Here is a 26,293-nt window from a genome sequence, read left to right on the forward strand (position 1 = left end):
CAAGGGCGTCACTGGCTAGGTGTGAATTTATTGCCTGTCCCTAATTGCCCAGAGGGCAGTTAAGAGTCAACCACATTAGCTGTGGGTCTGGACCCACATATTGTCCAAGACCAGGTAAGGATGGCTTTTTTTTCACTGATGGTTATTAGTGAACCAGATGGGATTTTCCAACAATTGACAATGGATTAATGGGTTATCATTTACTTCCTCCAGACTCTTCATCATTTGTGAGATGGGTTTAAATTTGATCTGGGGCATCGGGGAAATGTTGAAGCTTTTATTAAGGATGTTATAACAGGCCACTTGGATAATTTCAAGGCAGGGCCAATATGGTTTTGTCAAAGGAAAATCCTGTTTAACGAACTTAATTGGAATGATTTGAACAAGAACTGGCATAGTGGGAAAGGTGAATCAGTGGATGGTTTGTACTTATTGTGGCATTTGATAAAGTGGCACAAAAGTTATTGTGTAAATTAGAAGCTCATAGTGTAGGTAGTAATGTGTTGGTGAGGTGGAAGATTGGCTAGCTAACATCCGAGAACGAACAAATGGGTCTTTTTCTGATTGACAGGATTTCACAAGTGATGTCAGTCATGGGGCCTCAACTTTTTTTTTAATTCATATAAATTGCAAGGACTGACCATACAACTGGTGGATGTAGACAAGGGCTGGGATCAGTCCTGAGCCTGTCCATTGGAAAGGTTAGTCCCATTGATGGACTAAGTAATTGTTGTTATTTTAAACACATTGTCCCAGTGCATGATGAAAGGTGGGTATTGACTTTAATCATCCCCACCTCACCCCGATCTGCGGCGGTTATCAGTGTGAGCCCACCCGCCTACCTACCTGCTGCTCACTCAGACACACTCTCTCAATTAGGGGCCCAAGAGTAGGCCCCGTCTCCATGGTAACCACTGGCCAAGGGAGACGGCTGACCTTCCGCCTGGCACCATGGTCCAGGGCGCAGAGCCCGCCGGGTAAAAGCGGGCCCTGATCACGTGAGGAGAGCAGCAACTCCCATAGGTCAGAGAGAATTTAAACCCGGAGCCGGGCACCGCGGGACCGTGCCCGTGTTACCGGGCACCGGGGGGAGCGGGACCGCGTTACCGGGCACCGGGGGGAGCGGGACCGCGTTACCGGGCACCGGGGGGGAGCGGGACCGTGTTACCGGGCACCGGGGGGGAGCGGGACCGTGATACCGGGCACCGGGGGGGGGAGCGGGACCGTGTTACCGGGCACCGGGGGGGAGCGGGACCGTGATACCGGGCACCGGGGGGGGGAGCGGGACCGTGTTACCGGGCACCGGGGGGGGGGAGCGGGACCGTGTTACCGGGCACCGGGGGGGGGGGAGCGGGACCGCGTTACCGGGCACCGGGGGGGAGCGGGACCGCGTTACCGGGCACCGGGGGGAGCGGGACCGTGTTACCGGGCACCGGGGGGGGAGCGGGACCGTGTTACCGGGCACCGGGGGGGGGGGGGGGGAGCGGGACCGCGATATCAGACACGGGGGAGGGGCCACGACACCGCGCGCGAGCATCGGCGGCGGCCGGACAGCGCGGGACCCCGACACCGGGTGACGTGCAGGTTGGCACCGATTGGTCGCTGCGTGTGAGTGAGTGCGCGCGCGCGCGAGAAGGGGGCGGGGTCTGTGGGAGGGGGCGGAGTCAAGGCGGCGGCGGCGGCGGCAGCGAGCAGCCCATTGTGGGGAGGGACCGTCAGAGGACGCCGGGGCTTTGGCCTGCGGCCGGTGAGTGAGCGGCACCGGGCCTGGATGGATGGAGGATGGAGGGAGGAGGGAGTGGCCCCGGGGCAGGGCATCCCGATCCTCCGCCAGCCCGAGGCTGCGGCCTGCGTTGTGCTCCGTTTCCAGCCGCAGCCTCGAGTGCAGGCCTTAGGCCCCGGGCTCCATTCCTGGAGCGGGGCCTGCTCCCAGAGCGGCTGCCCCCCCCCCCCCCCCCCCGGGGTGGGGGTGGTGTTATAATTACCACCCAGACTGTATTAGACCATGGACCCGGGGCCTCTCTTTGGGATAAGGAGTTTGCCTCGTGGGGATAAACCCTTCTGTATAAACCCCCTGTTACATGAGGCAGGACATCTCTGTGTGACCCTTCCGCCCCTCAGGAGTGTACTGTAATGACTGGTACCTCCTGCTGAATACTGTGCTGTCGATCTGGGCAATTGTGGCTGTGCTTCAAATGACCAGCTTCTTGTCTGTGAGAGCTCACGGTCAGCACCTTCTGACAGTGATGCTGCTGTTAACCAAACCTTGCTTAAGGAGCAGACATTCTGGTGCTTGGTAAAGGGCAGTCCGGCCTTTGTGATGCCCCATGGGTCTGAATGCAACGCTATGGAAGGGGTTGCTGAGGGCTCTTGGGGTCAAATGGCTGCGGTTTCTCAATATTGGCTGAGGCTGCTCAGTCTAATCCCACTCAGCGCAACAGGAAACACTCATCCTTTTGTAAAGATCTGTTGTGCTGCTAGTGACTCTTTCAGAGATTGGAATGAGGCATTCAGGGGGAGGAGAAAGGGGAATGTAGGCAGCGTGGCATGATGCAGGGATAGCGGTGTGATTTTTGCAAAAGGTGGAAGTGTTGGTGAGGTGTCTGCGTTGTGGTCAGGTGAATTAGCCCATCCTCATTTCTTGTGACGGTCTTTCAGTAACTTGCTTCTCTTTCCAGGAATATTCGTGATGGAGTGGCAGCCTGATGAGCAGGGTCTTCAGCAAGTTCTTCAGCTGCTCAAAGACTCTCAGTCGCCAGACACTGCAACACAGCGTGCAGTGCAACAAGTATCCTGTCTGTTCAAAGATTCAAACTGTTCAGCTATCTGTATAGTCCTAATTTTCACTTAATTTCATCTCCCTCTTTGGTCATGCTTGCTGCCTTTGAGCTTCTGAATGACAGTTAAAAGTTTGACAGATGATGTTGCATAATCATTGGGCAATTACTGTGATACTGTCTAGTACCTGATGCACACTGCACATTTTTAGTGGAGACTTTGGATGTTGGGAAGAGAAGTCAGCTCTTGTGCCGTGGCTGTTTGTGGGAAATTTTCCCCATTCAGAATTTGCCTGCAGTGTCAGCCATCTGTAGCTGTATGGATTTGATCTTGCTCGCTATCCTCTGTCTCTTCTAGTGCAGGAAGTGGATAATGATTGAGTTTAGTTGCTTTTGTTTGTGTTATCACACCTTTTAGTTTGTTGGGTGAGAATTTCAGTATTATGTTGCTTTATCCTGAGCTTCACTTCCAGAAATTGGAGCAGCTGAATCAGTATCCAGACTTCAACAACTACTTGATCTTCGTCCTGACCAGACTGAAATCTGAAGGTGCTGTTCATTTTACATTCCTTACTTCATTAAAAAGACATGCCTATTTCCCCTTTGCCAATCTCCTGGTGAAACAATGATTCAGCCAGTCTATGCCAGGATACAAGGTGAATGCTGCCTGCCCTCTGTAACCATTTACAGTGTGGATTAGATTCCCTACAGTGTGGAAACAGGCCCTTCGGCCCAACAAGTCTACTCCAACCTCCAAAGAGTAACCCATTCCCCAACCCTAAATTTCCCCCGGCTAATGCACCTAACATATACATCCCTGAGCACCATGGGCAATTTAGCATGGCCAATTCACCTAACCTGCACGTCTTTGCATTGTGGGAGGAAACCCAGGCAGACATTGAGAGAATGTACAAACTCCACACAGTTGTCCAAGGCTGGGATCGAACCTGGGATCCTGGTGCTGTGAGGCAACAGTGCTAACCCCTGAGCCACTGTGCTGCCCTCCCGACATTACTGCCTGATGGTGTTTCCAAAGGCACACTCTTGATTGGGTGGGCTGAAAAGCCAAATGCTGTGCCTGTATCCAATGTAACAAGCTAGTGTTGCTTTTAACTAGTAACAGCCCTCCGAGTGTGCCGCTTATTACGATGGTATTGATGACATGGGATCATTCCAGTAATGTTGTGTTGTTTCCCTCTTTAGATGAACCAACCCGGTCCCTCAGTGGCCTCATTCTGAAGAACAATGTCAAGGCTCACTACCAGAGTTTCCCACAGGGTGTTGCTGACTTTATCAAGCAGGAGTGTTTGAACAACATTGGGGATGCCTCTCCACTCATCAGAGCGACCATAGGTAACTGAACTAACCAGACACTGGCTTCTCTGAATCACTGCTTTGTGGGATCTGATGTTCTGCCAGGAGTTGATTGAGAAACTCCTACGTAACATTGCAACCTGTATAGTCGAATACGAAGTTCTCTCTTGTGTTCTGGCCGTGGCCTGTTTACAAAGTTTTCAATGATTGTGTTGAAGGCCACCCTGTTGGGGGGTATGGTGTGCCTGCCTGGTTCTGTCCTGTCTCTCTCTGCTGATGAATCCTGATGGTCTGCAGTATCCAGCATGACAGGCAACTGCTGGTGGAGTGAACATTTTATCTACACATTGTGAGAACGCAATTAGATGTTTCCTTTAGCTATTTATAGGAAATATAGAGGAGTACTGATGTTACCTCACTAGTAAACCACAGATGCAGGCTTCTGCTCTGGGCACAGGGTTCAAAATGCATCATGGCAGCTCATGGCATTTGAATTCAAATAATAAATCTGGGTTTGTAACTGTGTTTTAAATTACTGTAAAAGTGGCCTTTGGGAAGGAAATTTGCCACCCTCCTCTAGCCTGGGCTACAATTGATAACACTCCCAGCAAGCCACTCAGCTCAGGGGCCATTGGAGATGGGCAATACATGAGCTTTGTCAGCTATGCCCAAATGTCAAACAAAAGAACAAAGATGTGGCAGACATTTTCTCTGACCTGTGGGACACTGACACCGATCCTGGGGAAAGTGAACTACACCATTGGAATGATCTACACTCCAACTGTACTGGGATTGGTGGTCTTGTGAAGTAGAGTAGATTTAAAACTAGATAGTGGGGACAATGTCCTAAATTTGGGAAGTTGTGAACTGGGGTGGGTGAGTTGGGGAGGGGGGAGGTGGGCAAGAGGAAGGAATTACTGTTAAATATGCTAGGACTTTAACAGGAAGGGATAGAGAATACAGATCTAAGAGTGGATCAGATAAAACTATAGAGTTCAAACATAAGAGCAAAATTTAAAGGTTATTTTAAATTCATATAACATGTGAAACAAAAGATGAGCCAGGAGGAAAAATTGAGATAACTATGATCTTTTGACCGTTACTGAAATGTGGCTGCAAGATGACCTGAATATTGAAGGGTACATTGGCTTTTAGGACAGCCAGGAAACAGTGGAGGAGTGCCTCTGTTAATTAAAGGTGATAATAACAGAATGAAGAGGGATGACCTAATTTCACAAAGCCCAGATGTAGGAGCTGTGTGGTCCCCCAACAGTAATCAGTAGGACAGAGTATCAAGAAAAACAAATGCTGGCTTATCCAAAGGGTGCAGCAATTATTTATCTGTGTAGACTGGAGGGGAAAAAAGATGAAAATGGTCTGGGTGAGTGAATTGAATATCTTTGGGACCATTTCTTAAACCAGTATAATGATGCTGGCCAAGAGAGCAGATTGTTGTAGACCTGGGTTTGGGCAGAGAGACGGCAGTAAATGCTGACCCCAGAGTGAAGGCACCCTGAATAGCAGTGACTGTAATCTGATCGAATTTACATTCGGTTTAAGGGAGAGCTGTGTGGGTCCAAAACTGTTTTGAGTTAAAATGAGGGCAGTTAAGGGCATGAAAGCACAGCTAGTGAAGGTGAGCTGGCAAGTTGGGATGGGTTAACAAAGTCAGAGGATACAATTCAAGGAAAAGTCATACCGTGCAAAGATGAGTGACAGGTCTAAAGATCGGTTAGGATATAGGAAAAAAAAACCAAAAACAAGTTACTAAAAGATTGAGGGGGATAAATACAATGAGAGTAAGTTAGCCAAAGGTATAAAAGCAGACAGGAAAAGTGTCTTCAGGTGCTTTAAGGAAACACTAAAAAGTAAAGAGATGGGACAATTTGAACAGAGTTTGTATTGATCTTTACCAAGGACAACGTGGTACAGTGGCTTCGTGGTCAGCACTGATGCCTTACAGTGCCAAGGACCCAGGTTTGAGTCAACCCTCTGGTGACTCTGTCTGTCTGTATGGAGTTTGAATGTTTTTCCTGTGTCTGTGCGGGTGCTCTGGCATCCTTCTGCAGTCCAAGGATGTGCAGGTTAGGTGGGTTAGTCATAGGAAATGCAGGGTTATAGGCTGCAGGAGGTGGATCTGGGAGAGATGGTCTTCAGAGGGTCACTGCGGACTCAATGGGCTGAATGACCTGCTTCCACACTGTGTAGGGATTCGATGATTCTAAAAATAATAGGAGTTGAAAGGGAGGACAAACCACAGGAAAATTACAATTACCAGCAGACATTACTGAGTAAAATGTTAAAACAGCAAGTTGACAAGTTCCTAACACCTTGTTTCATCTTGGTGTCTTAAAAGAAGTTGTAAGTGAGGTAAGGGTTCTGAAGAAGTGTCACTGAACTCTTTTGTTTTCTCTTAGTCGATACTGCCAGTCGTGCTGATTTTCTGCAGCGATTTTTTTTTTGGTTTAGACCTCTTGTATAGTTAAGCTAGTGAGATAGTTGAATGTAATTTTTGAAAACTCATTGCGTGCAAGGAAGGCTCCTTTAGGTTGGAAAATTAATACAACTCTCCTTCAAAAGGAGAGAAGCAGAAAAAGAAACAGCATGCCAAGTTGGCTTAAGATCTGTCATCGGGGAAATGTTGAAGCTTTTATTAAGGATGTTATAACAGGCCACTTGGATAATTTCAAGGCAGGGCCAATATGGTTTTGTCAAAGGAAAATCCTGTTTAACTAACTCAATTAGAATGATTTGAACAAGAACTGGCATAGTGGGAAAGGTGAATCAGTGGATGTTTTGTACTTATTGTGGCATTTGATAAAGTGGCACAAAAGTTATTGTGTAAATGAGAAGCTCATAGTGTAGGTAGTAATGTGTTGGTGAGGTGGAAGATTGGCTAGCTAACATCCGAGAATGAATAAATGGGTCTTTTTCTGATTGACAGGATTTCACAAGTGATGTCAGTCATGGGGTCTCAACTCTTTTTTTTCAAAATAATTCTTATAAATTGCAAGGACTGACCATACCGTAGTTAAATTTACTGGTGACACCCAGACAGGAAAGTGAGTTGTGAAGCCTCCAAGGGGATAGGGATAGGTTAAATGTGTGGACAAAGATCTAGCAAATGGTGTAAATGTGGAACGACGTGAAATTGTACATGGCACAAATAGAAGTCCTGTACATGGTCAGAAGTCAGCAAAGATTTTGGTGTTCCAATGCATGAGTTGCAAAAGTTAGTATGCAGGTCCAGCAAATAATTCGGAAAGCTAATACTGTAGCTTTCTGTTTTTTGGAAGGGGAATTGAATGCAAGGGAATACTTCAGTTATACAGAGCATTACGAAGACTTGGTCTGGAACACTGGTAACTGTACTTGCAGGAGACAGATTTAATATTATCAGGGCCGTGGCCGGTGGGCAGAAATCTTAAGAGTGTAGAGTTGAAGTGAAGATCAGCTACTTGGATCCCCCGTGATCTTACTGAATGGCAGAGCAGGCTCGAAGGGCCAAGAGTCCTATTTCATTCGATTTGAAGGGAAAAATTGGCAGGTTAAATCCTCACGAAAGGTTAGATGGGAATTTTGGCTCAAAGCCTGGCATGAAACACTCTGACCAATAGAAACCCCTGAAGTGATGAGTGATATAAAGCTCTCAGGCACAGAGTGATCGAGATGTACAGCACAGAAATAGACCCTTTGCTCTGACTTGTCCATGCTGACCAAATAGCCTCAATTAATCTCGTGCCATTTGCCAGCACTTGGTCCATATCCCTCTAAACCCTTCCTATTCATATAACCATCCAGATGCCTTTTAAATGTTGTAATTGTACCAGCCTCCACCACTTCCTCTGGCAGCTCATTCCACACACGTACCATCCTCTGCATGAAAACGTTGTTTCTTCGGTCTCTTATATATTTACTCTCTCACCCTAAACCTATGCCTTCTAGTTCCGGACTCCCTCACCCCAGGGAAAATACATTGTCTATTTATCCTATCCGTGCCCCTCATGACCTTATAAACTTCGATAAGGTCACCCCTCAGCCTCCGACGCTCCAGGGAAAACAGCCCCAGCCTGTTCAGCATCTCCCAAGTGCTCAAAGCATCCAACTCTGGCAATGTTCCTGTAAATCTTTTACTGAATCCTTTCAAGTTTCAAAACATCCTTCCTACTGCAGAGAGGCCAGAATTGCCCGTAGTATTCCAAAAGTGGCCTAACTAACGTACTGCTGCAACATGACCTCTCAACTCCCATACTCAATGCAGTGACCAATAAAGGAAAGCATACCAAACACCATCTTCAATATCCTATCTATCTGCGACTCCACTTTCAAGGAACTGTGAACCTGCCCTCTAAGGTCTCTTTGTTCAGCAACACTCCCCTTACCATTAAGTGAATGAGTCCTGCTCTGATTTGCTTTTCCAAAATGCAGCACGTCACATTTATCGAAATTAAACTCCATCTGCCACTCCTCAGCCCATTGGCCCATTTGATCAATATCCCATTGCGATCTGAGGTAACCTTCTTTGCTGTCCACTATGCTTCCAAATTTGGTGTCATCTGCTAACTTACTAACTATACCTCCTATGTTCCTATCCACATCATTTATATAAATGATGAAAAGCAGTGGGCACAGCACCGATCATTGTGGCACTCCATTGGTCACAGATCTCCAGTGTGAAAAGCAGCCCTCCACCACCCACCTTCCAGCTAGTTCTCCCTGTATTCCGTGTGATCTAACCTTGCTAAATAGTCTACCTTGAGGAAAATTGCTGAGTGCCTTATTGAAGTCTTGTCAAAGTGCATTAAAGATTATCCATTTTAATGTTTGCTTTGAAACTTACCAATTTTAACACTTTATCCATATACAAGTGACTCCTGTTTGTTGAGATGCATTGTTCAAGTAAAAGTAACCCCTTGGTATTGAAGCATTTCTGTCTGATTTAATATAAAGCTAATCCAGCCTACAATAGGAATAATGCTTCCTTAACAGCTTTCAAATGAAATATAGAAAGCAATGGCAGCTTAACATCCAGTTCAAAAATATTGAAATGAGCAATGCCGTTATTTTTTATATTTTTCTCTCTGTGTCTCTCTCTGTGTCTCTCTCTCATTTATTAATCTGCAATTTAAACTTTGCTTATACTGTTTTGCATGAAATGAACAGACTCAACATCACTAGGAGAAAGTGAGGTCTGGAGATGAGAGTCAGAGTGTGGCGCTGGAAAAGCACAACTGGTCAGGCAGCATCCGAGGAGCATCAGAAATTCCTGATGAAGGGCTGATGCCTGAAATGTCGATTCTCCTGCTCTCAGATGCTGCCTGACTGGCTGTGCTTTTCCAACACCACACCGTTTGACTTGACATGTCTGCCAAACCTCAGATATGTCTGCAAATCCTGCTGGTTGCATTCATATAGCCCCTTTTGGTATATGCAGAATGGACTGTGCAAACAGTAACTGTGAGCCGCAAGTATACAGTAAGCTCTTACTTTATTGATAATTTGATTAAGTTGAATTCTTAATTAGTTACGAGCTTAAGTTGAGAACTTCCGCGTAAATGATAGTATATCTCTCAACAGTTGTAACCATCCGCAGAGTTCCTTCTTATCTTGCACAGTGCTTTCTTCCTGTGAATAACTGCTCGTCAAGCAAATGAGAATTTCTGACAGTGTTCAAGTTTTAGCACTTGCTCTAATTTTAACTTGGTCTCAATAAACGAGGCACAAGTCTTAGACCCTCCCCCACCCTTAAAAGAACGTGCCTGGCAGTATATCCTCAGGCTGTGTCCTCTTGTAGTCAGAAGGTTTTGTGGTTAAGTTTAATTCTGAAGTTCAGTAGTTTCTTCAGAACTCATGGGCTGTACTTCTGCATTGTAAGCACTTTTATAATTGTGTGTTGTAGTTGTACTGTCACAGTGATTATATCTGTACAGTCTTCAATATTGAGGGCTGCAATCTGCTGCAGGATCTTAGTTCTAATGGAGTCCCAATGCAGAGCTACAGGCAAATAAGATGTAGATGTATGTGTAGTGCTTTAATCATTGCATGTACCTATTGAAGCCGTAGACAGATTTGACTCAGTTGGTTGCATGTTGTATATCTGCCCATGTCTGGGAATCCAAGTGCTTTCCTTCAAATTCATCATGTTTTAGGATTCAAAATTAGCGATCGTTGATCTGGAATACAGTTGTGGGTTTGAGTGCTCTGATCAGCATTTGTTTCTCTCCCCAACCTGCCTTTCACACACCCAGGTCATTGTGTGAGTGATCCTTGCCAGAATCATTGCTCTGTTAAAATGCAGGTATGTGCCTGACCTTTTATAGTCTGGTTTCTGCAGGTATTTTGATTACTACCATTGCCTCAAAGGGAGAGCTCCAAGCTTGGCCAGAGCTCCTGCCTCAACTCTGTAACCTACTCAATTCTGAGGACTATAATACTTGTGAGGGAGCCTTTGGAGCTCTACAGAAGATTTGTGAGGATTCATCAGAGATGCTGGATAGTGATGCCCTGAATAGACCCCTCAACATCATGATTCCCAAGTTCCTGCAGTTTTTCAAACACTGTAGTCCTAAAATCAGGTACGAGTTTGTTGCATCCTGTTCCTGAACTGTGGTGAAGAGGAAATGACCTGGAATAGCGTAAGGTCACAATTCATACCTGTACCTCTTTTTCCTCCTAGGTCCCACGCAATCGCTTGTGTGAATCAGTTCATCATCGGAAGGGCTCAGGCACTGATGGACAATGTCGATACCTTCATTGAGGTAGAATATTTGTGTAATAGATAAGAACTATTGTCTCAGTCAGTCGTATAGAGTCTGAGAGATGCACAGCATGGGAACAGACCCTGCAGTCTATGCTGACCAGATATCCTAAACTAACTTTGTCCCATTTGCCAGGATTTGGCCCAAATCCCTCGAAGTTCTCTCTATTCATAAACTCATCCAGATGCTTTTTTAAATGTTATAATTGTACCAGCCTCCACCACTTGCTCTGAGAGTTCATTCCATACACGCACCACCCTCTGTGTCAAAAAGTTGCCCCTTAGGCCCCTTTTAAATCTTTCCCCTCTCACCCTAAACCTATACCCTCTAGTTCTGGACTCCCCCATCCCAGGGAAACTATTTTGTCTATTTACCTATCCATGTCCCTCATGATTTTATAAACTTCTATAAGGTCACCCCTCCGTATAGATCACGCCCACTGATCTGCCCTCATCAATCCCCTTTGTTACTTCTTCAAATATATATGCCAACAGCTCTCTTTCTACCCTGGGCAGAAGTACCAGCAGCTGATTTGGAGGCAGTTCAGGATCTTTCTTGTGGTTGCTATCGAGAGAATCCAGCTGAAAGTCTGTATAAACCGAGCTGACTCTACACATGCCCAATGGCAGAGGTGGTGGGGCCTCAAAGTGCAGACTTTGTTCCCGGAGATCCTTGTACCCGAAGTCTTTTTATGTCGCGTTGAAATGCCCGATTTGAGGCGTTGAGTAGTGCTTTGGCTTTCTGACAGAAGGTGTCTTAAGGCACTTGGCCTAGTATCACAAGGAAATCTGTTTGGTCAGAATACTACTGAAGCAATTTGCTACTCTACAGTGGTCAGACCAAAATGGTGTAATTTGATGACATAACTGAGAACTGTGAAATATTAGGATGTTGCAAAAGTTTACTTCCATGAAATGTATTCCAAACATGGCTGTCATTAAAAGGAAGCTACAGTTTACTGGGGTCACAGTTCAGTTGTTTTATTTGAGTGTTAAAGAAGGAGCACGTGCATCACAGCTGTCTCTTCGGCTTTCAGTCCTTGTGATGATAGAAGGAGCTGTGATTATTTTTAACAATTTGAGAGAGATGGGTGGTGCTGACAGAGCCACGTTTACTACCCGTTCCGAATTACTCTGAATTTGGGAAGCTTGCTCTGCCCCTTCAAGGGGTGGATGGGAGTTGTCCACATTGCTCTAGGTTTGTAGTCATGTGTAGGTCAGGTGAGGTAAGATGGTGGAATTCTTTCCCACAGAATATTATTAAACCACGTTGGTTCCATGGTGGTTGTTAGACTAGCTTTTAATTTCCGGTATTAAATGAATTCAAATTTCACTATTGGTATGGGGACCTTGAGTTACTAGTCCAGTGACTTTACCACTGATGGTGATGGTGACTACACTGGGAAACCTGGAGATGCCCCTGTCGTTATGTAGAGGCCAATCGTGTTCATGTCCTTGCTGAACTTTGACACGACCTGCCTAGGTGAGCTGCTTGTATAGAAGTCACTTTAGAGTCATATTCTTCGAGATGTCCAACTCGTCCGTGCTGAACAGGTATCCCAACCTAATCTCGTCCCACTTGCCAGTGTCCAGCCCATATCCCTCCAAATTCTATTCAGATACAATTGCAACATTTAAAATGGTATCAGTCTCCATTACTTCCTCTGGCAGCTCATTCCATGTATACACCACTCTCTGCATGGAAACGTTGACCCTAAGGTCTCTTTTATATCCTTCCCCTCTCATCCTAAACCTATATCCTCTACTTCTAGACTCCCTCACCCCAGGGAAAAGATCTTGTCTATTTACCCTATCCATGTCCCTCATGATTTTATAAACCTCTATAAGGTCACCCCTCAGCCTCCAACACTCCAGGGAAAACAGCCCCAGCCTGTTCACCCTCTCCCTACAGCTCCAATCCTCCAACCCTGGCAACATCCTTATAAATTTTTTCTGAACCCTTTCAAGCCTTCAACTAAAAACTGTTCCTAGCTAGCCATTGGGAGTGACCAGTAACAGTGATGAGTCCCTTAAACAGAAGCCTCTCCATTAAGCAGTGCTGAAGCTGAAAGTCCTGCTTGTTTCCTGCAGCATCTCTTTGCACTGGCAACAGATGACGATTCTGAGGTGAGGAAGAACGTGTGTCGGGCGCTGGTGATGCTGCTGGAGGTTCGGATAGATCGACTTATCCCACACATGCATAGCATAATCCAGGTATGTGTCTAGATTGTGTTTACTGCAATGTAAGTAGTATTCACATGGTTCAGGCATGTGGTGATGTATATGAGTGAATGTATTCTATACGATAAAGGTAACATTGCCATAGTCTTATCAGAGCATGAAGCTGCTCAGAGAGAGAGAGAGGCCCATTGGTGGTGATTTTAACCTAAAGAGCTCAGGCAAGTGGAGAGATTGAGACAGGGAGTCCTTTATGATAGCCTCAGCCAATGTGGGAGTTGAACCCAGACTGACATCACTGTGCACTGCAAACCGGCTCTCCAGCTGACTTTCACACGGAGTATGCAGCATCAGGAGGTGATCTAGAAGGGTTGTCTCTGATGGAGCAGATGGAATCCTTCAATGAGGAGACTGCCAAACGGTGTTTATGGTGTTATTTCATGAAGAACATTGGCCAAGACACCAGGAAAACTTAGTCCTTGTTACATATCCCATGCAGTGAACCTGGGGAATAATTGGACACACGTCTCACAAAGTAAGCCCCTTGAACAAAGCCGCACTGTTCAGGTGCTATACCCACCAGTGTAGCAGTGGCTCGGTGTGATGTCCTGTCCTGAATTAAGGCATGTCCTTCAGCAAGCTCGACCCAGTGATTTATTTGTTTCAGATTTCCAGCATCTATGTTATTTTTATTTTATCCTCCAACATCTGTTTAGAATACCCTGTGGGTGAGGTCCCAGCCAGGTTTGGGTGGAATTTCCCTCTTCCCCGTGGGGAAGGCCCCTGAGTGTAGTCACTGTCCATGGACTTGAGCCAGATGTGGGCTACAGCCACACCCATCCAAGTCGCTGACTGGTGGTGATATCAGAGTAGCTCCAATTCCAAACTGGCTGCAGGAACATTTCTGAGGGGGGGGGTACAGTTTGGATGGACTTTCTGGATTTGCTGTGGAGGTTGGGGCAGTTGGCTCTCTGGAAGGCTCGGGGGTATGGTGTAGGGTTGCTGGGTGGTGTCTAAGTCATTGGCGGATCTTTTGCCTGTCAGGCTGAGGAACTCTCTAACTCCCTGCTGTTCTCTCTCCTCACACACTCAGTATATGCTGCAGAGGACACAAGATGCTGATGAAAACGTGGCATTAGAAGCGTGCGAGTTCTGGCTGACACTGGCTGAACAACCGATCTGTAAGGAGGCGCTGTCAGGACATCTAATACAGTAAGGGCCAGTTGCTGGAATTGATCATACGGAGGGCTTGGACTGCCTTCAGAGCACACCAAATGTTAGGCAGATACCTGCCCAGTTTGCCTCCAGCTTGGAGAATAGGATCAAATAAAATCCTAAGGCCTTCTATTGGTATATCAGGAATAAAAGAATAACTAGTTTAAAGTCTGGTTGAAGATTTGTAGCTCGGGTGTCCGTTGTTGTGGTTCTGTTCGCCAAGCTGGAAGTTTTTGCTGCAAACGTTTCGTTCCCTGGCTAGGGAACATCATCAGTGCTATTGGAGCCTCCTGTGAAGCGCTGCTTTGATGTTTCTTCCGGTATTTATAGTGGTTTGTTCTTGCCGCTTCCGGGTATCTGTTTCAGCTGTAGTAGTTTGTATGTGGGGTCCAGGTCGATGTGTCTGTTGATGGATGTTCTTGCCGCTTCCGGGTGTCAGTTTCAGCTGTAGTGGTTTGTATATGGGGTCCAGGTCCATGTGTCTGTTAATGGAGTTTGTGGATGAACGCCATGCCTCTAGGAATTCCCTGGCTGTTCTCTGTCTGGCTTGTCCTATGATGGTAGTGTTTTCCCAGTCAAATTCGTGTTCCTGGTTGTCTGAGTGTATGGCTACTAGGGATAGCTGGTCGTGTCGTTTTGTGGCTAGCTGATGTTCATGGATGCGGATTGTTAGCTGTCTTCCTGTTTGTCCTATATAGTGTTTTGTGCAGTCCTTGCATGGTATTTTGTAAACTACGTTAGTTTGGCTCGTGCTGGCTATTGGGTCCTTTGTTCTAGTGAGTTGTTGTCTGAGTGTGGAAGTTGGCTTGTGTGCTGTTATGAGTCCTAAGGGTCGCAGTAAAGCCAGAGAAACAATAGCCAACCTACTGGACATACATAACAGAACACAGGAGGCCGAACCTATCAACAAAGACGGCATACTTAAACTACTAGACCTGTGCCTCACCACACACTTTACATTCAGCAATCAGATATACGAACAAATCAACGGAACACCCATGGGATCACCAATCTCGGGACTCATAGCGGAGGCAGTTATGCAAAGGTTAGAACATACAGCCCTACCACAAATCCAACCCAAACTCTGGATCAGATACGTCGATGACACCTTTGCAATCATCAAAAACACAGAAATAGAAAAAACACACCGAATCATCAACGCCACACTCACAGGAATACGATTCACGAGAGAAGAGGAAAAGGATAGCCAACTCCCATTCCTAGACGTGTTAGTAGAGAGAACACCCAACGGAGAATTCACCACAAGGGTACACAGGAAACCAACACACACAGACCAAGTCCTAAACTATGAAAGTAACCACCCCAACACACACAAACGAAGCTGCATCAGGACACTATTCAAAAGAGCCACAACACACTGCAGTACACCAGAACTGCGAAAAGAGGAAGAGGAACACCTATACAAGGTATTCGCCAAAAACGGATACCCACGCATCTTTATCACCAGATGCCTAAGAGATAGACCACGGAACGAGGACATGCCACAACCAAAAGGACTAGCCACACTACCATATGTCAGGAGCGTCTCAGAACTGACAGCCAGACTACTGCGACCCTTAGGACTCATAACAGCACACAAGCCAACTTCCAAACTCAGACAACAACTCACTAGAACAAAGGACCCAATAGCCAGCACGAGCCAAACTAACGTAGTTTACAAAATACCATGCAAGGACTGCACAAAACACTATATAGGACAAACAGGAAGACAGCTAACAATCCGCATCCATGAACATCAGCTAGCCACAAAATGACACTCAGACAACCAGGAACACGAATTTGACTGGGAAAACACTACCATCATAGGACAAGCCAGACAGAGAACAACCAGGGAATTCCTAGAGGCATGGCGTTCATCCACAAACTCCATTAACAGACACATGGACCTGGACCCCATATACAAACTACTACAGCTGAAACAGATACCCGGAAGCGGCAAGAACAAACCACTATAAATACCGGAAGAAACATCAAAGCAGCACTTCACAGGAGGCTCCAATAGCACTGATGTTCCCTAGCCAGGGAACGAAACGTTTGCAGCAAAAACTTCCAGCTCGGCGAACAGAACCACAACAGAATTACTAGTGTAAGATTAGGGCTAAAAATTGAGGTCTGCAGATGCTGGAGATCACAGCTGAAAATGTGTTGCTGGTTAAAGCGCAGCATGTCAGGCAGCATCCAAGGAGCAGGAGAATCGACGTTTCGGGCACAAGCCCTTCATCAGGAATGAGGAAAGTGTGTCCAGCAGGCTAAGATAAAAGGTAGGGAGGAGGGACTTGGGGGAGGGGCGATGGAGATGTGATAGGTGGAAGGAGGTCAAGGTGAGGGTGGTAGGCTGGAGTGGGGTGGGGGCGGAGAGGTTAGGAAGAAGATTGCAGGTTAGGAGGGTGGTGCTGAGTTCGAGGGAATCGACTGAGACAAGGTGGGGGGAGGGGAAATGAGGAAACTGGAGAAATCTGAGTTCATCCCTTGTGGTTGGAGGGTTCCCAGGCGCATCCCTTGTGGTTGGAGGGTTCCCTCCAACCACAAGGGATGAACTCAGATTTCTCCAGTTTCCTCATTTCCCCTCCCCCCACCTTGTCTCAGTCGATTCCCTCGAACTCAGCACCGCCCTCCTAACCTGCAATTTTCTTCCTAACCTCTCCGCCCCCACCCCACTCCGGCCTTTCACCGTCACCTTGACCTCCTTCCACCTATCACATCTCCATCGCCCCTCCCCCAAGTCCCTCCTCCCTACCTTTTATCTTAGCCTGCTGGACACCCTCTCCTCATTCCTGATGAAGGGCTTGTGCCCGAAACGTCGAATTTCCTGTTCCTTGGATGCTGCCTGACCTGCTGCGCTTTAACCAGCAACACATTTTCAGCTAAGGTTAGGGCTAATCAAAGACAGAAAGTGGGAAGTTGTGTGTGGAATCTGAGGACATAGGGGAAGTACTTAATGAATACTTTTCATCAGTATTCCCATTGGGAAAGGGCAATGTTAGTGAGAATACGGAGGTACAGGCTACAAAATTATATGGGATTTATCCTCGCATTCTCTGGGAAGGCAGGAAGGAGATTGCAGAGCCTTTGGTTTTGATCTTTATGTCGTCATCATTGTTAACAGGAGTAGTGCCAGAAGACTGGAGGATAGCAAATGTTGTTCCCTTGTTGACGAAGGGGAGTCGGGACAACCCTGGTAATTATAGACCGGTGAGCCTTACTTCAGTTGTGGGTAAGGTGTTGGAAATGGTCATAAGAGATAGGATTTATAATCATCTGGAGAGGAATAATTTGATTAGAGATAGTCAACACAGTTTTGTGAAGGGGAGATCGTGCTTCCCAACCTTTTATTGAGTTCTTCGAGATGGTGACCAAACAGGTGGATGAGGGTAACGCAGTTGATGTGGTGTATATGGACTTTGTTAAGGCTTTTATTAAGGTTCCACACGGTAGGTTAATGCACAAAATATGGAATTTCTTGATTGAAGGTGATTTTGTGATTTGGATCAGAAATTGGCTTGCTGAAAGAAGACCGTGATGGTTGATGGGAAATGTTCATCCTGGAGTTCAGTTACCAGTGGTGTGCCGCAAGAATCTGTGTTGGGTCCACTGCTGTTTGTCATTTTTATAAATGATCTGGATGTGAGTGGAGAGGGATGGGTTAGTAAATTTGTGGATGACACTAAGGTAGGCAGAGTTATGGACAGTGGGTTACAGAGGGACATAGATAAGATGCAGAGCTGGGCTGAGAAGTGGCAAATGGGGTTTAATGCTGATAAGTGTGAGGTAATTCACTTTGGAAGAAATAACTGGAATGCAGGGTATTGGGCTAATGGTAAAATTCTGGGTAGTGTAGATGAACAGAGATCTGTGTCCAGGTGCATAAATCCCTGAGAGTTGCCACCCTCGGTATTTATTTACTTATTGAATTTATTGTCACGTGTACCGAGGCACAGTGAAAAGCTTTGTCTTGTGAGCAATACAGGCAGATCACCGAGTTAGGTAGCAATAGGCAAACAGCAGCAAAAACCAAAACACAGGTACAGGCAAATGTTAAGAGTTTGTGAATCCATTCAGTGTTCTAACAACAATAGGGTAGAAACTGTTTTCAAACCAGCTGGTGCGTGTTCAGGCTTCTGTACCTTCTTCCCGATGGTAGAGGTTGTAGGTAAACATTGCCAGGGTGGGAGGGATCTTTGAGAATGCTGCCGGCCTTTCCTTGACAGTGGGCCTGGTAGATGGATTCTATAGATGGGAGGTTGGCCTTTGTGATTGTCCGGGCTGAGTTCACCACTCTCTGTAACCGTCTCTGATCTTGAATGGTACATATGTCATACCAGGTAGTGATACCTCCAGACAGAATGCTCTCAATGGTGCACCTATAAAAGTTGGCAAGGATTTTCACCGTCATGCCAAATTTCCTCAGCTGCCTGAGCAAGAAGAGATGTTGTTGAGCCTTTATAACCAGTGTATCCATATGAAGAGTCCAAGAAAGCTTGTTGTGGATGCCCACTTTCAGGAGCTTGACACTCTCCACTCATTCCACCTCTGTGCTGTTAATGTGTGGGGGGGGGTGTGAGTAACATCCTGCTGAAAGTCAATAATGAGTTCCTTGGTTTTGCCGGCATTGAGAGCTAGGTTGCTCTCAGTGCACCATTTTTCCAGGTCTTCCACCTCCTGTCTGTAGTCTGTTTCATCACCATCTGAGATTCAACCGACTATGGTGGTGTCTTCAGCAAACTTGTAAATGGCATTAGTTTGGTATTTGGTGACACAGTTATGGGTATACAGTGAGTACAGTAGGGGGCTGAGTACTCGCCTCTGGGGGGCTCCAGTGTTGAGTGTTAGTGAGGATGAAGTATTGTCCTCAGTCTTCACTGATTGTGGCCTGTGGGTCAGGAAACTGATGATCCAGTTGCAGAGAGTGGGGCTCAGTCCGAGATCACGAAGTTTAATAATCAGTCTCAAGGGGATAATAGTGTTGAAGGCTGCACTGTAGTTAATGAGTAGGATTCTTACATAGCTGTTCTTGATGTCAAGATGTTCTTGGGAGGAATGAAGGGCAAGTGATATGGTATCTGTTGGTCTGATAGACAAATGGGGTGGGGGGGAAGAGAGGGGGAGAGAGAATTTGGGGGAGGGGTGCTGGGAATACGATAGGTGGAAGGAGGTTAAGATGAGGGTGACAGGCCGGAGAGGGGGTGGGGGCGGAGAGGTTGGGAAGAAGATTGCAAGTCAAGAGGGCGGTGCTGAATCCGGGGGTTGGGACTCAGACAAGGTGGGGGAAGGGGAAATGAACAAGCTGGAGAAATCTACATTCATCCCGTATGGTTGGAGGGTTCCTAGGCGGAAGATGAGGTGCTCTTCCTCCAGGCGTCGTGTTGCCATGGTCTGGCGATGGAGGAGGCCAAGGACCTGCATGTCCTTGGTGGAGTGGGAGGGGGGCGTTAAAAGTTCAGCCACAGGGCGTTTGGGTTGGTTGGTCCGGGTCTCCCAGAGGTGTTCTCTGAAACATTCCGCAAGTAGGCAGCCTGTCTCCCCAATGTAGAGGAGGCCACATTGGGAGCAGCGGATACAGCTCACCTCCCTCCAAGACCCCAATGGATCCTTCCATATCTGTCACAAATTCACCTGCACCCGATGTGGTCTCCTGTGGGAGACAGGCTGCCTACTTGCAGAACGTTTCACGGAACACCTCTGGGACACCCTCACCAACCAACTCAACCGCCCCGTGGCTCAACACTTTAACTCCCCCTCCCACTCCGCCAATGACATGCAGGTCCTTGGCCTCCTCCATTGCCAGACCCTGACCACACGACACCTGGAGGAAGAGCACCTCATCTTCCGCCTCGGAACCCTCCAACCACACGGGATGAATGTAGATTTCTCCAGCTTCCTCATTTCCCCTTCCCCCACCTTGTCTCAGTCCCAACCCCTGGATTCAGCACCACCTTCTTGACCTGTAATCATCTTCCTGACCTCTCCGGCCTATCACCCTCAACCTCCCCTCCTTGCACCTATTGTATTCCCAGTGCCCCGCCCCCCTACCTTTGTATCTCAGCACGCTAGGCACACCAGCCTCATTCCTGAAGAACGGCTTATGCCCGAAACGTCGATTCTCCTGCTCCTCAGATGCTGCCTGTCTTGTTGTGTTTTTCCAGCACCACACTTTTCAACTGTAGTTGATTAATGCCATGGCCAGCTTTTCAAAGCACTTCATGACCACCAACATTAGGGCCACTGGGCGGTAGTCATTGAGACATGCTGCATGAGCCTTCTGAGGCACAGGGATGATGTTGGCCTCTTGAAACAGGCAGGGACTGTGGCCTGCTGCAGGGAGAGGTTGAAGATGGTTGAGAAATTGATCAGGTTGTTAAGAAGGCATATGGTGCATTGGCATTTATTGGTGGGGAGATTGAGTTTCGAAGCGATGAGATCATGCTTCATCTGGACAAGACACTGGTCAGGCCGCACTTGGAGTATGGCGTGCAGCTCTGGTCACTGCATTATGGGAAGGATGTGGAAGCTTTGGAAATGGTGCAGAAGGGATTTACTAGGATGTTGCCGGTATGGAGGAAAGGCTGAGGGATGTGAGGCTGTTTTCGTTGGGAGAGAAGAAGGTTGAGAGGTGATTAATTGAGACAAAGAACAAAGAAAATTTACAGCCCAGGAACAGCCCTTCAGCCCTCCAAGCCTGAGCTTCAAATCCACTGTCTGAACCTGTCGGTCAATTCCTAAGCATCTGTATCCCTCTGCTCCCCACCTACTCATGCCTCTGTCCAGACGCATCTTAAATGAATCTACCGTGCCTGCCCCTACCACCTCTGCTGGCAACGCGTTCCAGACACCCACCACCCTCTGTGTGAAGTACTTACCGCATGTATCCCCCTTAAACTTTCCACCTCTCACCTTGAAAGTGTGACCTCTCATTATTGAATCCTTCTCCCTGGGAAAAAGCTTGTCTCTATCCACCCTGTCTATACCCTTCATGATTTTGTAAACCTCAATCAGGTCCCCCCCCCTCAATCACCTTTCTTCTAATGAAAACAAACCTAACCTACTCAACCTCTCTTCATAGCTAGCCCCTTCCATACCAGGCAACATCCTTGTAAACCTTCTCTGCACCCTCTCCAAACCATCCACATCCTTTTGGTAATGTGGCGACCAGAACTGTACACACCGTATTTTAAATGCGGCTGAACCAATGTCTTGTACAATTTTAACATGACCTGCCAGCTCTTATACTCAATACCCGGTCCAATGAAGGCAAGCGTACTATGTGCCTTCTTGCCCACTCTATCCACCTGTGCAGCAACCTTCAGGGTACAAGACATAGAAGATAATCAGAGAGTTAGATAGGCTGGACATTGAGAGCCTTTTTCCTCAGATGGTGATGGCTAACACGAGGGGCAAAGCTATAAATGGAGGGGTGGTAGATATAGGGCAGATATCAGGGGTAGCTTCTATAGTCAGAAGAACAGCCTGCCTGCAACAGGAGTAGACTTGCCTACGTTCGGGGCATTTAAATGGCTGTTGGACATACATATGGATAATAATGGAATGGTGTAGGTTAGATGGACATCAGACTAAGTTCATGGGTCGGCATAACATCGAGGGCTGAAAGGCTATGCTGTGCTGTAATGGTCTATGTTCCTGAGCCTTAGTGGTGGAGTTATTGACTAATCGGTGATGAGTCTCCATCAGTGAGTTGAAAACACACCCAATTATATAGATGATGATGATGATGATGATTCCTGGTGGGAGACAGAATTGGGAATCATATGTCCAAACTCCAGTTCCTCCCAAGCCCCTTCTGCTGACTCTGCGACAGATGTTAGCTGATTGTGTAGCGCAATATAATGTATTTCAAAAGGTCTGTGCAGGAATTGTCCTCTGCTTCTCCTGTTGTGGACAAGATGACACAGATATTGGGGTACAGTGTCAGCAAGTGAGAGATTCACCATGTGAATAAGGTGCTTGATCACTAATAGAACATGTTCCATCGATGTGTGGTGCTTTCAAAGGGGTTCTTTCGTTAATGAACAATTTTATGTTTGACTTTTTTTTAGATTGATTCCTATCTTGGTGAATGGGATGAAATACTCTGAGATTGATATCATACTTCTAAAGGTAAGAATAGTTGTACTAACTTTATGAATTGTGTGGGAGCGGAGGATTGACCAGTGAGATAGTTTGTCTCACTTTCAGTTCTAAACCCAGTCACAGGCCTTGGAAGGAATGAGTTGAAGTTAACTCAGTGGAGTTTCTGTAGAACCCTGACCTGCATTTGTAGCACCCCAAGACTGTACAGCACCCTCTGAGTTTTGTTTGATTTGTTGATTGGTCTTGTTCTTTTCTTTGTGGTTGTACATAGGGTGATGTAGAAGAGGATGAAGCAGTTCCAGATAGTGAGCAGGATATCAAACCCCGTTTTCATAAATCCCGCACAGTTACACTCCAGCATGAGGAAGATGCTGCTGAGGAAGATGAGGATTTTGATGATGATGACGACGATACACTCTCCGACTGGAACCTGAGTATGTTTGTGCAGGATCATCACTTTCTATTGGGCAAAGTATCAAGAGTCCTGAGATGTTATGATCATGTAGTCCCATGACCTGTGCTGATGTACCACTCAAACTGACATGCCTTCCTCCTGACCTCTCTGTTGGATAGGCCAGGGAGGTAAACTCACACTCTCATCTCCTCTCATGTCACTGAGTGAATTCTTCGGCTAATGAGCTGATTTTGGGACATTCTGGATACGTAATCATTCGATGACTGATAGTCAGCACCTGTAGAAGCAGAGAGGTCAGTGGGGGAGAAAGCAGTTCAGCTGGAAACTGCAAAGGACCCTAAGTTTGTGCAAGTTTCTACATTCAGTAATGGGCTGTGGTACAATCCGTGTAAATAATAATTCAGTCATGGGCTGGGGTACAGTCCGTGTAAATGATAATTCAGTCATTGGCTGGGGGACAGTCCGTGTGAATGATAATTCAGTAGTGGGCTGGGGGACAGTCCGTGTGAATGATAATTCAGTCATGGGCTGGGGTACGATCCGTGTAAATGATAATTCAGTAGTGGGCTGGGGTACAGTCCGTGTAAATGATAATTCAGTCGTGGGCTGGGGGACAGTCCGTGTAAATGATAATTCAGTCATGGGCTGGGGGACAGTCCGTGTAAATGATAATTCAGTAGTGGGCTGGGGTACAGTCCGTGTAAATGATAATTCAGTCATGGGCTGGGGTACAGTCCGTGTGAATGATAATTCAGTAATGGGCTGGGGTACAGTCCGTGTGAATGATAATTCAGTAGTGGGCTGGGGGACAGTCCGTGTAAATGATAATTCAGTAGTGGGCTGGGGTACAGTCCGTGTAAATAATAATTCAGTAGTGGGCTGGGGTACGATCCGTGTAAATGATAATTCAGTCATGGGCTGGGGGACAGTCCGTGTGAATGATAATTCAGTCATGGGCTGGGGGACAGTCCGTGTGAAGGGAAGGGAATGGACTGTTTGAAGGACCTCACCAATGTGTCTGAAACCGCTCACTCCAGGCCAGCCTGCCATCGTGTTTGGCTTCTACTGCGGGATTGTTTTGAGGTACTGTGTAGACAGTGGGAGTATTTTAACCTTTTGGGGGTTCTGGTATGTTGTGTGTAGTTTGGACTCGCTTTGTGCCACTATGTGCAAACTGCTGTGTATCAGGTGAACACCACACTTCTGTCTTTCTGCCAGGAAAATGTTCAGCTGCTGCATTGGATGTCTTGGCGAATGTTTTCCGGGATGACCTTCTGCCTCACCTGCTCCCACTACTGAAGGGGCTACTGTTCCATCCGGATTGGGTTATCAAAGAATCTGGGATCCTGGTTCTGGGAGCCATTGCAGAAGGTATGAAGCAGGAGCTGAGCTGTACTGTACTGTGGGTGAGAACAGTTCTCATGGGGCATGCTGTCTGAACTATACAACTCGATTGGGTGTGTCAGTGCCTGTATTCTGGATAGCTGCTCCCATGTTACCCTTGTGCTGCCATATAACAGCAGGCTGCATGACTAAGTGTTGTCAGACCCAGGCTCACAACTTTTCCCCCAATGGTCCAAATCTACAGTTTTTAATTCTCCTCTCACTCTGCCAGCAGTGACTGCGTCCTGTACTGGTTGTCAACTTGTACCCATCCCTGTCGCCATTTCTGGCTGCTGTCACACTGTAGAGCCTGTTACTAACCAGAACATGAGAATAGGGAGCAAGGTGCTGCAGAGACAACATCTGACGGGAGTTTTGGTCCCCTTATTTATGGAAAGATATAATTTAATTGGAGGCTTTTCAGAGAAGGTCACTAGGATGATCCCTGGTTTGAAGGGATTGTCTTATGAGCAAATGCTAAATGGGTTGCGACTCTGTTCACTGGAAATGAGAAGTCTGTGAGGTGATCTTATTGAAATGAATAGGATTCTTGAAGGGCTTGACAGGGTAAACGCTGAGAGTCTGGGAACCGAGGGCATATTATCAGAACAGAGGGTTCCAATTTAACTCTTGGTGAGGAAGGAGAGCCTTTCATTCCTCTTCCCAGGGAGCTATGGGGACAGAGTCCTTGTGCATATTTAAGGCTGAGAATATATTCTCCTCCATTTGAGGGTTTGAAGGAAAGTGGATGTGTGTGTCAGGTCCGCCATGATTCTATTGAACAGTCAGCCAGCCTGTTCCTGTTTGTCTTGTGGAGGGTGACCTCACTCAGCCCCTCTGTTGGATTGTAAATAATCCTGCTTCCTTTCTGCTCCTAGGTTGTATGCAGGGAATGGTCCCATATCTCCCTGAGTTGATCCCACACCTTATACAGTGTCTGCCAGATAAGAAGGCGCTAGTACGCTCAATTGCCTGCTGGACACTCAGTCGCTATGCGCATTGGGTGGTCAGCCAGCCCCCAGACCAGTATCTCAAACCACTCATGACTGAACTTCTGAAGAGAATCCTGGATGGAAACAAGAAAGTACAAGAAGCAGCGTGCAGGTGAGCTGAGTCAACTGAGTTCCTCAACACACAGTATCGAGCCGTTGGTCATCTTGAACCTCTGTCAAGCTGTTCTCAGTCCTGACAAGGAGGGACAGAGCCTCCTACTGAAACAGCGAACAGAAAGGGACTATTTCCTCTGCTAAGAGTTTAGTAGAGCAGCAAGGGATCCACCACTGATTGGCTATCTGCTGTCTCCTGTAAGTATGGGTATTACCTGGGTGATCCCTGCCAGATTAGAGACTGGCTCCTGAGGTACTACAGAGTGACTGTGCCCCGGAATAACCATGAGTGCCTGAAGGCTGTTCCACTGTTACTGGCTGAAGCATTATTGTCTGATAAATGAGCCAGATGTTGGGGTTCTACATCTGTGGTGTCTTTTTGAGCAAGAAAACTGAAGAGTACCAGTTTTAGCCTGAGGTGTGATGGGGTGGCCTCCAACGTTGAGTTGTGGGCACATCTCTCAGTCTCCACTCTGCACTGTTTGTGACTCGCTGATGAATAATTTCAGTGCATGACTTGTACGTTCGCTTTATCTGGAGAGTGGAATGTGAGATATCTGTGGTGGGTAACCTTTCGGGGTGTTGGGAGGTTAGAAGCTGACAGAGGGTATGTTATCATAAAACCGATCTCAGCCACAACCAGCTGCCCTTTCCATGTTTTGAGTACCTGGAACTGCCTTCAGTCTGGCTTTGCTGACTGCTGTTTGTGACCCTGATCCTCCCTTTCTTCTCCCTGCAGTGCGTTTGCTACGTTAGAGGAGGAAGCCTGCACTGAGCTGGTCCCATATCTCAGCTACATCCTCGACACCCTGGTCTTTGCGTTTGGGAAATACCAACACAAGAACCTGCTGATTCTGTACGATGCCATCGGTACTTTGGCTGATTCCGTGGGACATCACCTCAATCAGCCAGTAGGCAGTAGCTCTGATTTTTATACAGTGGCTGGGATGGGCTCAAATGGTGCAGTGCGTGAATCTCAAACTCTATGCTGGGCAACCGAGGCCAGTGCAGAGTTCACGCTGTGATTTTATTTGGACTCTGA

General features: G+C 46.9%; 1 protein-coding gene across 2 annotated transcripts in view; it reads left to right on the forward strand.

Moving 5' to 3' along the window:
- The first annotated feature begins 1,530 nt into the window (after positions 1-1,530).
- Positions 1,531-26,293, forward strand: part of LOC132836056 (transportin-2) — a 42,789-nt gene continuing 18,026 nt past the window's right edge. Inside the window, exons 1-13 of one of the 2 annotated variants that reach the window (XM_060855298.1) lie at positions 1,531-1,584; positions 2,679-2,788; positions 3,251-3,326; positions 3,981-4,130; positions 10,426-10,666; positions 10,768-10,849; positions 12,940-13,062; positions 14,120-14,238; positions 22,314-22,374; positions 22,619-22,781; positions 23,981-24,133; positions 25,024-25,249; positions 25,991-26,162. In XM_060855298.1, the coding sequence (XP_060711281.1) occupies positions 2,690-2,788; positions 3,251-3,326; positions 3,981-4,130; positions 10,426-10,666; positions 10,768-10,849; positions 12,940-13,062; positions 14,120-14,238; positions 22,314-22,374; positions 22,619-22,781; positions 23,981-24,133; positions 25,024-25,249; positions 25,991-26,162 (1,665 nt within the window). In that variant the 5' untranslated portion in view covers positions 1,531-1,584; positions 2,679-2,689. Of the gene's footprint in view, positions 1,585-1,660; positions 1,748-2,678; positions 2,789-3,250; positions 3,327-3,980; positions 4,131-10,425; positions 10,667-10,767; positions 10,850-12,939; positions 13,063-14,119; positions 14,239-22,313; positions 22,375-22,618; positions 22,782-23,980; positions 24,134-25,023; positions 25,250-25,990; positions 26,163-26,293 lie in introns of those variants that run through there. The other variant, XM_060855297.1, reaches the window with a different exon arrangement.

The sequence above is a fragment of the Hemiscyllium ocellatum genome, chromosome 45, assembly GCF_020745735.1.
Source record: "Hemiscyllium ocellatum isolate sHemOce1 chromosome 45, sHemOce1.pat.X.cur, whole genome shotgun sequence".
Classification (NCBI taxonomy): Eukaryota; Metazoa; Chordata; class Chondrichthyes; order Orectolobiformes; family Hemiscylliidae; genus Hemiscyllium; species Hemiscyllium ocellatum.